The 13,468-nt window shown below is 39.0% G+C and overlaps 3 protein-coding genes across 7 annotated transcripts in view; 1 reads left to right on the top strand and 2 right to left on the bottom strand.

Moving 5' to 3' along the window:
- Positions 1–186: 186 nt before the first annotated feature.
- On the bottom strand, positions 187–4,790 carry LOC146470472 (ectin-like). Of its 4 annotated transcripts, none has more exons than XM_085122599.1 (6): positions 4,617–4,790; positions 3,893–4,000; positions 2,147–2,387; positions 1,277–1,346; positions 960–1,129; positions 187–369 (listed from the first exon to the last, which is right to left on the bottom strand). In XM_085122599.1, the coding sequence occupies exons 2-5, from the start codon at positions 3,948–3,950 to the stop codon at positions 965–967; spliced, it is 534 nt and encodes a 177-aa protein (XP_084978725.1). In that variant the 5' UTR covers positions 3,951–4,000; positions 4,617–4,790; the 3' UTR covers positions 187–369; positions 960–964. The 4 variants fall into 4 exon arrangements, with proteins under 4 accessions (XP_084978725.1, XP_084978724.1, XP_084978726.1 ...); XM_085122598.1 differs by having other exon boundaries at positions 3,893–4,035; XM_085122600.1 differs by lacking the exon at positions 4,617–4,790 and having other exon boundaries at positions 2,147–2,384; positions 3,893–4,280.
- A 1,048-nt stretch (positions 4,791–5,838) lies between these two features.
- LOC146470473 (Golgi-associated plant pathogenesis-related protein 1-like) lies at positions 5,839–11,367 on the top strand. Its single transcript, XM_085122601.1, has 6 exons — positions 5,839–5,860; positions 6,825–6,942; positions 7,469–7,712; positions 9,420–9,489; positions 9,976–10,137; positions 10,795–11,367. Exons 2-5 carry the CDS (start codon positions 6,894–6,896, stop codon positions 10,132–10,134), a joined length of 522 nt encoding a protein of 173 aa, XP_084978727.1. The 5' UTR covers positions 5,839–5,860; positions 6,825–6,893; the 3' UTR covers positions 10,135–10,137; positions 10,795–11,367.
- Positions 11,368–11,506: 139 nt separating this feature from the next.
- LOC146470474 (tubulin--tyrosine ligase-like protein 12) overlaps positions 11,507–13,468 on the bottom strand; it is a 42,283-nt gene continuing 40,321 nt past the window's right edge. For both annotated transcript variants that reach the window (XM_085122566.1, XM_085122565.1), the window contains exon 16: positions 11,507–12,626. In XM_085122566.1, the coding sequence (XP_084978692.1) occupies positions 12,475–12,626 (152 nt within the window). In that variant the 3' untranslated portion in view covers positions 11,507–12,474. The remainder of the gene's footprint in view (positions 12,627–13,468) is intronic.

Genomic DNA, 13,468 nt, shown 5'->3' on the forward strand with positions numbered 1-13,468 from the left:
CTGAAGACAAATCATCTGGGTACGTACGAGAGTACTGCCAACTAGCTCTTGATTGGCTACGAGTTTCTCTCTGAAATTTCATTTAGGACCAGACCTCCAGTGATCACCTCCGAGCCCCACCTCAACTAACGATTTTTAGCGTCATGAGCATTCTTATCAACAAGGGGCAACTACCAAACAAAAAAATACGTTTTAATCTTTATTTCAGTTGTTTTACTTTGAGTGCCCTTTATTGTTTTACTTGTAACTTCGAACCGGCTGTTTTGCCCGCAATCGTGGGCACAGTGAAGAGATCCCCCACTAAGTATTCTCCCTTGTATGATGAGTGCATGCAGTTGACAAACTCAAGTATGGACGAACAGGGAAAAGCTGTTGGAACAAAGCAAAAGAATGACATTCGTACTGCCTCTCAGTTAGATAGCTTACAATGTCTGGTGATGAGCCTTGAAATGCTCAAACTATTCGTTTCCCTATATAAAGGGTGTTAGTTTCAAAAACAATTGTGGTGATACATCGATGGGGGAGTAAATTTTATCAAGAGGTGAGTTGGTAAGGTAATTTGGCTACCGTATAGAAATTTAAAAAAAAATGCTGACGTTTCGAGCATTAGCCCTTCGTCAGAGTGTATTGGGTTTTACCATTTCTCCCCCTGATAAGCTTGTAAAGTGGTTATAATGTATACTATAGCTCTATAGCGTGAAAAGAAGCATGATGACCCCTGTTATCAGTTTAAATTCATTTTCTTGATGTAATAGGGCAAATGTATAAAGTTTGACAACACTATCATTACATTTCATTTTTCCATGGAATCACCTTTAGTTAGTTTCTGTTTTGTTGTTGTTGTTGTTGTTAACTAATTGGTTTGTCTGCTTGTTTTTCTCTGTTGATGTTTTTATCATAGTCTGGATCGGGTAAAAGAATGATTTGGTAATCTTTACTTAGCTGAAGTGAAGACTTACTTAATTCATTCTTTCGGCTTTGAAGCCCTGACATTCAACAGGTATTCCGCGTCACTATTCGGCTTTACTGGTGGCGTGTACAAAGCCACCACATACGTATTGACACCACCATCTTTCCTCTTGGTCACAGCATAACCGCAGGCGATGCGCTTGTACGACCTCCACACAAGCTAAGCAAAGAGAAAATAGTTTTATAGCTCAAGCATTAGACGTACGCTCTGTATAAGATCAGAAGTATTCAAAGTAAACTGAAAGGCTGTTGGTAGCAACTTAGTGCCGGCTATTATTTTCCGCTCTATGATGTGAATAAGCATTACCTTAATAAAATTCTCGTTTTCTGCACTGGGATTTGGCTGGTTGTAGTTGTAGAATTTCCTTCCACCGTACCTAAACATCAATGACATTAACGTATTTAAGACGTAGCAATCTGTTTTCGTAAAGTGAAGCGTATAAAAAAGTTCATATAAAAAAACTTGCTTGGGTTAATAACATCATGCATTAGCCACTTACCAGTGGCATGAATCAAAGATCAGAATATATTAAGTCTTGGAAAAGGTATCATCTCTTTTACCATTCCCATCTTTCATTTTATTTTATTTATTGTCTTTTGTTGATCAAAAGACATGTGCCCAGATGCCTTAACGAAAAGTGAAAAGAGATGGGTACGAGATTATTCTTTCGTAAATTGTGCTTCAGTGCATTGTAAATCAATAAAACAATTACTTACTAATGTTTTCCTATGGTAGTTTCGAAGTGGTTTTATTCTGAAGTGAATATTTGGGTGAAATTTATAACTCTAAGACAAGTCGCCCAAAATCGCTTCAAGTCGCTAGGACCGTAGAACGCTCAAGCAAGTTGAAATTGCTTGGCCAAGAAAAACTTAACGGGTCAATTATTAAAAGAAAGTTAAGATAGTGTTTAACAAAACCACGTTCTAAGGCATTTTCGACTTTGTCAACAGTCATATCTAAACATAGTTTGCTGGTGACGGTTATAACAAGGCTTGCACCCCAGACCAGAAAACTATTTATCTAATAAGAAAAACCACCTATAAACAGATTTGAAAGCCCACTGATTGTCTTAAGCCGGGGCCTAAGTTAGACTCCGATTAAACAACTGGCCCAATAACTCTAGGAATTGGTGCCCACCCGGGGGACCGGGGCGGGGGTGGGGTACATCATCGTTACCATTTTTCTACGGCGTCGCTTATGGTCAGCGGCAACTTAGAAATGGCATGATACAAGTTTTCATCTACATTAGCGCTCCGTCTGGTATACTCCAATTCAGATTCCACTTGAGCCATAAAGTTCGCCAAACGCTGAGCCTGTTTCTCCAGTGCACTGCTGTACGTCACGGCCGGGGCATCGTGTTGTCCTCGGTGTAAATTATGCTGCTCCAAGCAATCCGATTGGATGCTGGCCAAGACTGCTGAATGGACAAAAAATGTAATATGTTTTTTATTCACCAGGCTTAACATATTCCATCACATTATTCTCCTTGCGCATATGCCACACATTGACATTCCAATCCTAGCAGTATGCAGGATGTTTGTCCCATGAACCTAGTTTAACGGCCTTAGCTCCAACGAGTCTCCTGTAGCTCAGTGGGTAGAGCATCCGAACTAGTAATCGGAAGGTCTTAGGTTCGACTCCTGATAGGAGCACTCGGATTTTTGTCGGAGTATGCCTGTGTCATTTACCGATTAATACATCATTCTTCATGTGATATGTTGTTCATATGTAACCAATCGTCTACACGGACATGCTACCTTGTGTAAACCAGGAAGGGCTATGGCATCGAGAATGCAGTAGCCCGAACGTATAGCTCAGTTGGAAGGAAATAAACCAAACTGATTGTAGGGCTGGCACCACGGCAAAAGGCAACTGATTTATTTGGGTCAATATTTCAACTAGTATAATTGTAACACCGGCTCCTGAAGAAGACTATTGGTACCAGTTCAAATATTGGCCCAAATAAATTGCCCTTTGCCGTGGTGTCAGCCCTACAATCAGTTTGATTTATTTACACGTAAAGTGACGTCTGGTACGTGCATTTCTACTAACAAGAGATCCGGCAACGAAACGTATTCAGAACAGTTTATTTGTGCGTCATGTGGTCCCCTGAGATTGAAGATAATCATGCTAAGGATGCGCAAGAACAGGATGAATCAGATCTACTGACTGCTTGACTCCAAGTTTAGCAATGTTTTCACAGGGACATTTGGGACTAGTCCCAGTCAAGGGCTGATACTTGTCATGCAAGCGTGAGCTAGAACATCCCAGCTTCTTGAACATCCCTGTCCCCCCTCCCCTCCCCCAACCTTCAACCAGTATGCAGTATTTTTAGTAGGTGTCCCTTACATTTTGCGCTAGTAGAGAGAAGCAGTTTAGAAGTTGTAGCAAGGATATAGCAAAAGTTCGTACTACGTTATCGAGCCATTGTCTCCAAGAACGTCAAAGATAATCATATCAGTACTGCAGGTTTGACAGTATTAGGTGAAAGTGATGCCGAGTTCTATACATAAGCTCAATATTTGGCAGAAAAATAATCACAAGATTAATTTAAGTACAAAATTTAGACTGTGACGTATTCAAAAACAACCTAAACACAGGTATAACGTTTGCTAGCACCGATCAGTTAATAGTAAAAGAACTTGCATCAAGCGCAAAAAAATTAAATGAAGGAAGAACTGCCCCTGAACTAAGTTCACGCTGATACAATGGTTTATTCGAGAAAAACGTACAAAAACGTAAGCATAAATGCCAGCACAGGAATGGTGAGATTGTATCAAGCGATTGGTGGTAAGACTACGCCATTAACTTGGATTGAAACAAATAAAATGTTTCCAGTATGATCTGATATTGTGCGCTTCTCGACAATGCCAAGGTAAAAACGCAACATGTTTAATCCAGATGAAAAAAAAGTCAACTTACCACTTTGTAATGCCACATGGCAAAAAATTGAGATCCAGCAGCATTTGAAGAAAAGCATTTTCCTTCTTGGGTTCGCTGTGTTGAATTTCAGCCGGGTTGCTTGAGTTACTTAGCTGACAATGTTTATCTAAATATGTGCACACCTACGACATTGAATAAGAACTAAAAATGTGAGTCAAAGGGAGAGAGCCCAGAGATTCTAAGACTAAATAGAATTTGAGGCGTCTACTAAAACTGCAAGATGAGAAAAAATTGATGATAAATTGATAAGCAACAAGATTCAAGTTGAGCTCAGTATTTCCAGCAAAACTCACACTGAATTCTAGTTTTTTTTTTCTCCGCTACAAAGCAAATTATTTGGAAGAGTTCAAATTAACTTTTACCAGCCGTTTGAAATTAAGCATCATCAATTAAAAAATAGGTCATTGTTCACACTCTTGAAGGTTAGCTTAAATTGAGTCAATCTTAATCTAGCGATGTTTCACAATATTATCAAAAGGGCGCTAAAGGTTCTACTTTGATAAAGTAAAGTCACCACTGTAAGTCTTCTAGATCCTTAATGCGCTTTCAAAATCAAGGAATTGAATCGTGAAAGCTAATTTGTTTTCCTCTTTCCTTCTTACTCATGTTTTCATTTAAGCCTTGGCTAGCTTGTTTTCGATCCAAATGAGAAAAATTAACAGCATTCGACTAAATGAATATTCAGCATCAATCTCGTTCTCACCTTTTTTCAATCTGACTATAGAACTCAATTCCAAGCTCTGCCCCCTCTAAGACAACTTTTCTATCGATTTACCAATTTCTCCCTTGGAACTGAAGGAAATTATTGAAAAAATCGTGAAGCTAACAAAAATACTAAAACTACTGCCAAACTTGTAACTAGAGCTAAGAAAAAGCAATAAAAATTAACTTACCGTGAATATGAAAAATTCTGTTATTAATATCACCCGTCAGCAGGGTTAAATGAAATTCCAATCTAACATTTTACCGTACCTTCGAAACCAGTTGGAAAGCAGAGGAGTTATTTTAATGAAAATTTAATCATCATTTTTGGTCGAAAACGTAAATCGCCTCCAGTGAATAATCCTAAACATTGAATCATACTTTGAAGTCTCATCGAGTAATGATTGAGCTTTTGACTGGGTCCACAGGAGCAAGTTTTTCATGATAAGTTTTATATTCTCGTATGTCAGTGTCGGAAAAAATCTTTGTTTTTCACTAATGCGAACTTTTCTTGTTCAAAACCAAGTAAAACAATTGTTCAGCAACGAAAGACTGTCAGGAACTGAAGATTTTTTCATGAGTAGCTAAACCTTATCGTCTAATCACGGAATTACCAGCACTTTTTTCATGACAAGCTTCCTTATCACAGGTTAATTTATTTATTTTCTAATTCCGTGAACAGCAAAATTTGGGACACTTTTCCTTGGCAAGCCTCCGTGTTAAAAAAATTCCATTCTCAACCACGGAAACGTTTTCAAGAAAAATTGAATCGAGTGAAATCAACCTAAAACAGGAGAAACAGGGTTCTTTTTTAAACTGCTTCTCTTGTCACGGCCACAACAAGGTAATCATCTATCGCATAGCAACGGCACATAACATTATCTGTGCGGGATTTATTGCAGCACACTAAGTAAAAAATGTTGCATATTTTTATTTTTTTAGCCGAGTTTAACGACCATATATTAATTCAAGAACGAATGATAAGAAGATTTTAAGCCTGAATCAGTTTTAATTGTAAGAACCTTTAATTTTGAAAAAGTTAATGGGAAAACCTGTCAAAAGAACGCATTGCAATGAATAACCAATTCTGTTTAGACATTTGCAAAAGAATCTATTGTTTCAAATTATTACAATCAGATTTGAACCATGAGCAACAGTAGAAGTTCGAATGGAATTTATCGCAATAAAGAGTTATTTCACACAGGAAACGAAATCTAAACTTCACGATTTCGTAAGCTGGGAAGGGTATAGTTTGTCAGTCATTTCATATTTTTTTTACCGAGATTTCAAAAAACTCAAACGAGTTTCTTTCTAGATTACCAGCTCTTAATTCCAAAGATCATCGAGTTGCAGTTGCAAGCCAAAAGTGAGTAAGCCCAGAGGCGTTTTTCTTTAAATTCTAGACTCAAGCCTTGGGTCCTCCAAAGCAGTTTAAGTTTGTAGATCTGTTATTATGAGTTACGACTGAGTTGTTAAGTACAGTGTGACAATCTAATCAAACGAGAACCAGTTAAAGATACTTTCCTACCGTCAATTTTGTTTGATATTCTCTGATAGAGTGGTTATACGTTTTTTAGATCTGCGTGTGAAATCGTCTGACCATTTCAATGAAATTACGGAGAAATAATTTCAGTACTTTTGTGATGTAATGTTTATCATGCTGTACAAGGTGATTTCTACCTTTAGTCTGTGAAAAAACCTGAAAAAGTCGCGAAATACTCAAATGAAATTGAATGGGCGAACAGCATTCCCCAGTGATGGTAACCTTTCGAGTTACACTGTAGGTTTCCACGATGGTTTAAATCCTTAAGTTTAAAATTAGACCATTCAAATGAAAGCTACTAGTAGAACGTTTTCACAGTACTGCTTATTTTCCTCTACAAAGTGGCTCTCCGATAAATTTTAAATGCGTGACCATTTAAATGAAAGCTATTGCAATTGAGAAGTCTAGTGAAAGAATAGTGTATAAGCTAGCAGTCCATCTCTAGAATCAGTCTGTGGATGAAAATCCTAAAGTGTGATCATGCAAATGGAAGCTGTTTCGCTGTATCTTTACGAGGTGGAATCTGCTTATTCAGTCTTATAATCAGCTCAAAATGAACTTCGAAATTCACTTTTGCTTCACAATGTTTCAAAATCACAGAGCTGATTCTTCAGTTACGATATTGAAATTAACGGATGTGATATTTGTATATTTTTTAAAATGCAGTTTTGGCAGTGTACTAGATTGCTTCTCCGAAACCTCTGGTCGACGGAATTAATCCACGCCCATCAAACAATGATGACGCTGATTTCATATCTCATCGGTTCCCTGTTCCTTCACACTGGTAGGTTACCATTGTAAGTTATGTTATTACACCCGAACAGGAGTGATTAGGGTTCAAATTTGTAGACAAAAGAATAGAAGTGAAAACCATGCCTGTAAAACCCTGTGGACAAAGGCAACACAAGAAAAGTACCAAGTTACCAAAAGTGTACCAAAACATACCACTTGTTAATAAGCTCTCCAGTAGTCGAACGAGTTAACTTTTGCAAAAAATGTACGTCAAATCATCGTTGCTGTTGTTCTCAGACTCTAGTATGTGTAAAAAGTTCCTGAAACACGTTAAGACTTACTGGTTAAGGATAAACTATCCAAGAAAAATACCTGAAATATTCCGTGGTCTAAAACCATTAACGGTTCTCTCCCACACACCAAAAAATCCTTCGGAATAGCCCCCCCCCCCCCCCCTTTCCCCCACTTCATTGACTTTAAAACAAGCTTTTCAAGCGACCAATGGTACAGATATCATTCAAAAGGGCTTGCTAAAGCATAAATCATTTGACAAAAAAATTCAATTTTAATTTGCACAGCTTTTGCGAGCATCAAATCGGACTGTCTCCAAAAGCATAACTTTTACAGAAGCAAGCACGGAGTTCCACATTTACAGTACAGCAACGCCCTCGCTGAAGAAGCTCAAAAGCTAGCTCAGGATGTTTTGACCACAGCCGCAGAAAGCAAAACAATTGTAAAGATGTCAAGTGGCACGTACGATCTTAATTTCTTCAGCGCAACCTGGACGACGCCCCGAACAATCAGTGACGCAGTGGAAAACTGGTAAGGAGGCAAGGTCCAATGAAAAGACAAATGTGTGAATTTGAAACATGTTCGCTTGGAATGTTGTCGTTGACCAGAAACCAAACGTTCATAGAAACATGAGGGGGTTTTTTTTGTTCCTGATGGGTATTTTGTTTTGTCTTATTTTCTCCCTATGGTTTCCGACGGTACAAAAATATATTTGCTCTCAACATGAACTCAGCCTTGATATGACATTGTACTGAGTTAGTCATTCAGTCAGTAGTCAGTCAGTCAATCAGTCCGAGTCAGTCAGTCAGTCAGTCAGCTAGTCAGTCGGTCAGTCAGTCAGCCAGCCAGTCAGTTAATCAGTCAATCAGGTAGTCAGTGAGCCAGCCAATTAGTCAATCAGTTTGTCTGTCAGTTAGTCAGTCATTTAATTAGTCAGTCAATCAGTTAATCGGTCAATCAGTCAGCCAGTCAGTTAGTCAGTCAATCAGTTTGTCAGTCAGTCAGTTAGTCAGTCAGTCTGTCAATTAGTCAGTCAATGAGTCAGTCAATCAGTTAGTCAATCAGTTAATCAGTCAATCAGTTAGTCAGTCAGTTAGTCAGTTAGTCAGTCAGTCAGTCAGTCAGTTAGTCAGTTAGTCAGTCAGTCAGTTAATCAGTTAGTCAATCAGTTAATCAGTCAGTTAGTCAGTCAATCAGTTAGTCAGTCAGTTAGTCAGTCAGTCAGTCAGTTAGTCAGTCAGTCAGTTAATCAGTTAGCCAATCAGTTAATCAGTCAATCAGTTAGTCAGTCAGTTAGTCAGTTAGTCAGTCAGTCAGTCAGTCAGTTAGTCAGTCAGTCAGTTAATCAGTTAGTTAGTCAATCAGTTAATCAGTCAGTTAGTCAGTCAATCAGTTAATCAGTCAGTTAGTCAGTCAATCAGTCAGTCAGTTAGTCAGTCAATCAATTAGTCAATCAGTAAATCAGTCAATCAGTTAGTCAGTCAGTCAGTGAGTCAATCAATCAGTTAGTCAGTCAGTTAGTCAGTCAATCAGTAAGTCAGTTAGTCAGCCAGTCAGTCAGTTAGTCAATCAGTTAATCAGTCAATCAGTTAGTCAGTCAGTTAGTCAGTCAATCAGTTCGTCAGTCAGTCTGTCAGCCAGTCAGTAACTCAGTTAGTCAGTCAGTTGGACAGTCAGTAAGTCAGTAAGTATTCAGTCAGTCAGTCCGTCAGTCAGTCAGTAATAAGTCCGTCAGTATTCAGTCAGTCAGTTAGTTAGTTGATTCATTCATTCTCCCTTCTTCTCTTTCCGTTCTTTCCTTCCTTTCTTATTTACCTCCCTCCTTCCTTTCTTCTTTCCTTCCCCTCCTTTTCTTTCTTATTTATGCAAAAGAATACGGCTTCCGCTTAGATCAGGGAGTTCGGATTCTTTTTTTATTGTCCTATATATGTACAGTACCCGCAGGTCGATAACTGAGCTTTGGGGAAATTCTTACCAATCCAGACGGCCAACAATCTGGGGCCAGACAGTTTAGAAACAATACTTAGTCTTAAACAAGGAGTGCTTCTTGAATCTGGCCCATGGTTCATATTTCGTGCATTCTAATAACACCAGTGCGCCAGTTGATTAACCAAGATGGATAATTTAAAGTTTGGTAAATTTTACACCAGCAGTTTCAAAAAGGTGACAATTTTAAGCTTTTTTATTTAAAGGAGTTGAAATCTATCGTTTTCTTTAACTGGTGTCCCTATCTTCCAGGTATAATGAAGGAAACTCTTACAATTACAATGACCCACAGATCTCAACAAGCAACAACCACTTCGTAGAGGTAAGTAAGGCAGGGGTAGAGAATCATCCGTGAATACCGGCAGATTTAATCCCACTTTTCCTTTTAGGATGACAGTCTATGTATATTCTAATCATTAATAATTCATAAGCTCATTGACCTATCAGATGGTGGATAATACATCACGTGCAGTGACTTTATATCGATAAACGTCCTCCTTAATAGTATGCAGTGTTTTATCAGCCGAAAAACACTCCTCACTAGTATGCGGTGTTTTTCTCGTATGCTAATTTCCAACGTTCACAAAAGCATAATTGTTATGAACTCTATTGACACACGCTTTTCCAGGAATGTTTTTGAAGCCGTTCAAAAACTCGCAGCACGTGTTTTATCGGGTCTAAAACCACTCGGCTGCGCCTCGTGGTTTAAAACACGATAAAACACTCCACTCAATCATTCTCCTCACCCTTTGTGAGGCATACGGCCGCATTTGATTCAGTGCAACTGCACTGTTAATATTGCTTTCAGATCCTGTGGAAGTCTCATGAGAGAATTGGATGTGGATTTGCCGTAGATGAAGACCTTGAAGGGAATAACATTCGCACTGTGGTGGTAGCAATTTATGACCCCGCTGGTACCCGAGTCGACAGTGAAGACTACATTAAGAACATTTTGCCACTCAACTAGCAGGTAAACACCGTTAGTTTTTAACCTTTTTCCCGATCGTTACCATTGAACGTGTTTACGAGTCTGATACTCATCTTTCTTCTTGGTGCAAATGACGTTAAACAGGAACCCATAACTAGGAGACTGTAATCTCTTTGAGTGAATCGTTTCCCAAGTAGATCTATTTTTAGACCTATTTTTACTTCGACTAAGCATGACGTATGACAATTTGATTGTCTTTGCTCTTGTTTGATTGGGTGTTTTGAACTATAGTAGTTCCAAAGGTCCTCTTAATACTGTTCAAAAAATAAATCTGCCCGGGAAAGGGTTGACGCCAAGGTTACATTCATAAGATATTGACGCTCCGTGTCGTGACGAGAAAAGAAAAAAAATCGAAAGAGCTCTCAGGAATCAAGCCCCCCTTCACCCCCTCCCCCCCCCCCCCCCCCCCCCAAACTTCCTACTCCACTTTGGGAAAGCTTCACACACAGGTTAGAGGGGAAATATGTCCTTCGCTAAACTGTGGCGCAGCTGAAAAGACCAGATGTTTGCGCCTCGGCTCAAGAAAGGGTTGAACGAAACACAAAAAGCTTCTCTCATTTTGCCCGGTCAAGGCCCGACGGCCTATGGCCGAAAATGACCATCTTGTTTGTTAATTCTATATTCCTGTCTTTGTTCCAGCTACAAAAATTGAAACAACACAAGGCAAATATCAATCCACAACTAGCGCAAGTACAGATGTCAGAAACTTGGAACTACAAGGGCGTAGCGAAGTAATACAAACCGCAATGATTTAATTTAGCATTCGCAGCATCAATTATGGGGACTTTACTATTGCCTTATTTTAGCTCTTATTAAAGCTACACCACAATAGAAGAACGAAGTTCACAATAGCCATTTTTCAAGAACTTCGAGGAAGATTGGCTGATCTCTAGCGCTGGAAAAAAGGCAGGGAAAATGGTGACTGTTAACACCACAGAGTGTTTTTATTATTTCTATGGTTTCACGTCACACACAGTCGCCATTGCTTCGTCTTTCTTATCTGCATTTGTGTCGAGCAAGCAGTCGTTACGCATCGAGTCGCCGGCATTTAATCTCTTCCCAGTGGTCAAAATAACCTTCCCTGTCTTTTGTTGTTGTTGCTGCTACATTCGCGTGTTTTTGGTCTGTTTGTTTGTATGTTATTAGTTTCGTTGGTTGCTTTTATCGTTTGTTTGTTTCTTTTTTTAAGTCGGTTCGTTGATCAGTTGGTAAAGTGGTTGCTGATCTTCCCTTCTGTTTCATTTTCTCTGTTTTTCTTCCTTCTTCATTTTTTGCCGAAGTAGAGCGCTAAGGTGAATTGTTGCGGTAACTGCAGCACTCAGAGAATGACAAAAACTGCAATACTGTTGGGCAAGGATGACACACAGTAATTTAATTTACCTTATTGTTTATATTTACTGGTAATAAATAAAACTGCGAGGCACGAGTATTATTTCCTGATTTTGAATGTTACTGTTTGTTTTCGGGACAATGTTGTTGCCTGTACTCTCAAGTGACGACCAACTGCGGACCCGATCACATGAGAAAAAATTTAACCTCGGCTAAGATCTTCAATCTAACCCGGCTCTCGTGTAAACTTTCGCAGCTGACACCGTGATACGGATTTTCACGAACGTAAGTCGTACAAACCACATCGTGGTTTTCCAAACATCACCATTTAAAAATTCGGACATACAACTGCTTCCAAAACTTTTTAACCATCCATACTAAACGCTCCCCTCCACGCAATGAAACAGTTCACGTTGGCCAAGCACACCAAACTTAAAAGCCATAGGAAGCCAAACAGATATAAAAGCAAAAATGTAAGACGTGTGAGAAAGGCCACGATTTGGCTTCAATTTGTCTTCTCAAACTCATTAACAATTCATGAAGAGAAATCAAATTAGGAGATCACTACCGGTGAAGGTGGTCTGTAAAAGTGACCTTAATTATCATAAAATTTGATGAACTTTTGCTTTGAATTTCTCCAAGAGTTATTAATGGTTTGAGAAGCTTTATTGAACACTCGAAAGAGTAGCGATTTCCAAGCACCTCGAAGTTTGCCCTTTCTTGGTGTCTGGAAATCGGACGAAACACTCCTCGAGTTTGACATATAACTGGAACAATAGCATATATACATCGTGAGTGGTTGCGGAGCTTTCCAAAATTGCTTCGAAGTAATAAATAAATTCCAGAACTTACACGGCTCAGAAACATTCCATAGTTCTTACGTCAATAGTTCCATAACTTGCTCACACAGAAGTTCATTAACTGAACTCCTAGTTCATTCAGTTGACGGTCATGGCTACCGATGGAAGATTCAGATTCAGAAACTATGTATCACGCTAATCTTTCTACAGGCCATCCATTCGAATCACCAAGAAACAGAAGACTAAAAATATAGTTGAAGAAAGTTGGGTGATAGCGGCAAGCTCGCTCGCAATCTGGGCCATAATTGAACTCGAGGACTTGAGGAATCATTTCGTCAGAGCCTGGAGGGAAAACATAAATAGTAACGTAAGATTCGCGTTTATGTTTTCTTGAAATAAAGAGAGTGCAAAGATGAGAATAGTGCAAACTAATTCTAGCCTGTGATACTAAAGTAAAACTATTCGATTTGACAGAGAAACTGAATACAGCAAGCGGCAAATATAGGATAAACATGGTCACGTGGTCATATCTCACGTTTGCCGTTTGTCGTAAACGACATTCTTAACCTCTCTGGTATTAAAGGGGAAGCACCGCAAGGTTTTCTCGTTTTGAGGGAAAGTAAAAATATACGTTATTTCCTAAATATTTCAGTACCCTTCTCATATACGAATTGCTTCTAGACCAACCACATCGCGAGATAAAAGTCTTTGGAACTAAGGGAACTGGTCATAGTAAGTTTGTTCGGAGAGGACACACCTTGTCTGGGGTAGAAATTTTATTGCTTTAAATTTTAAGTTGACACACAAATTTCCAGCTAGCAAGAATCAGCATTGCTGGATAAACAACTAGAGTGAGGTTTGAATCTCTTGTCATTTTTTACTGCGGGATAGAGGAGTGGCTATGCAATAAAGACACTATCTTTTGAGGTTGAGGAAGGGGAGTGTAGACAGAGACCACCATCTATTCTGTGGTTTGGTGAGTCCTGAGTATAGTAGTTTTGACCACTTCTCTAAGCTTGATATTAAACACATGGACACTGCACTCTTCTCTCAAATTTACGTGTACCGATTAATTAGGCCGATTTGGCCCAAATTGAAAAATAAAATGAGTAAGCGGACGAAGATCGGCCGTTTTATTAAAATATGTGCCAGTGATACAGATTTGTTGCATTGTGCCGAATTTC

This window comes from Pavona decussata, unplaced genomic scaffold (assembly GCF_977016875.1).
Source record: "Pavona decussata unplaced genomic scaffold, jaPavDecu1.1 SCAFFOLD_114, whole genome shotgun sequence".
Taxonomy (NCBI): domain Eukaryota; kingdom Metazoa; phylum Cnidaria; class Anthozoa; order Scleractinia; family Agariciidae; genus Pavona; species Pavona decussata.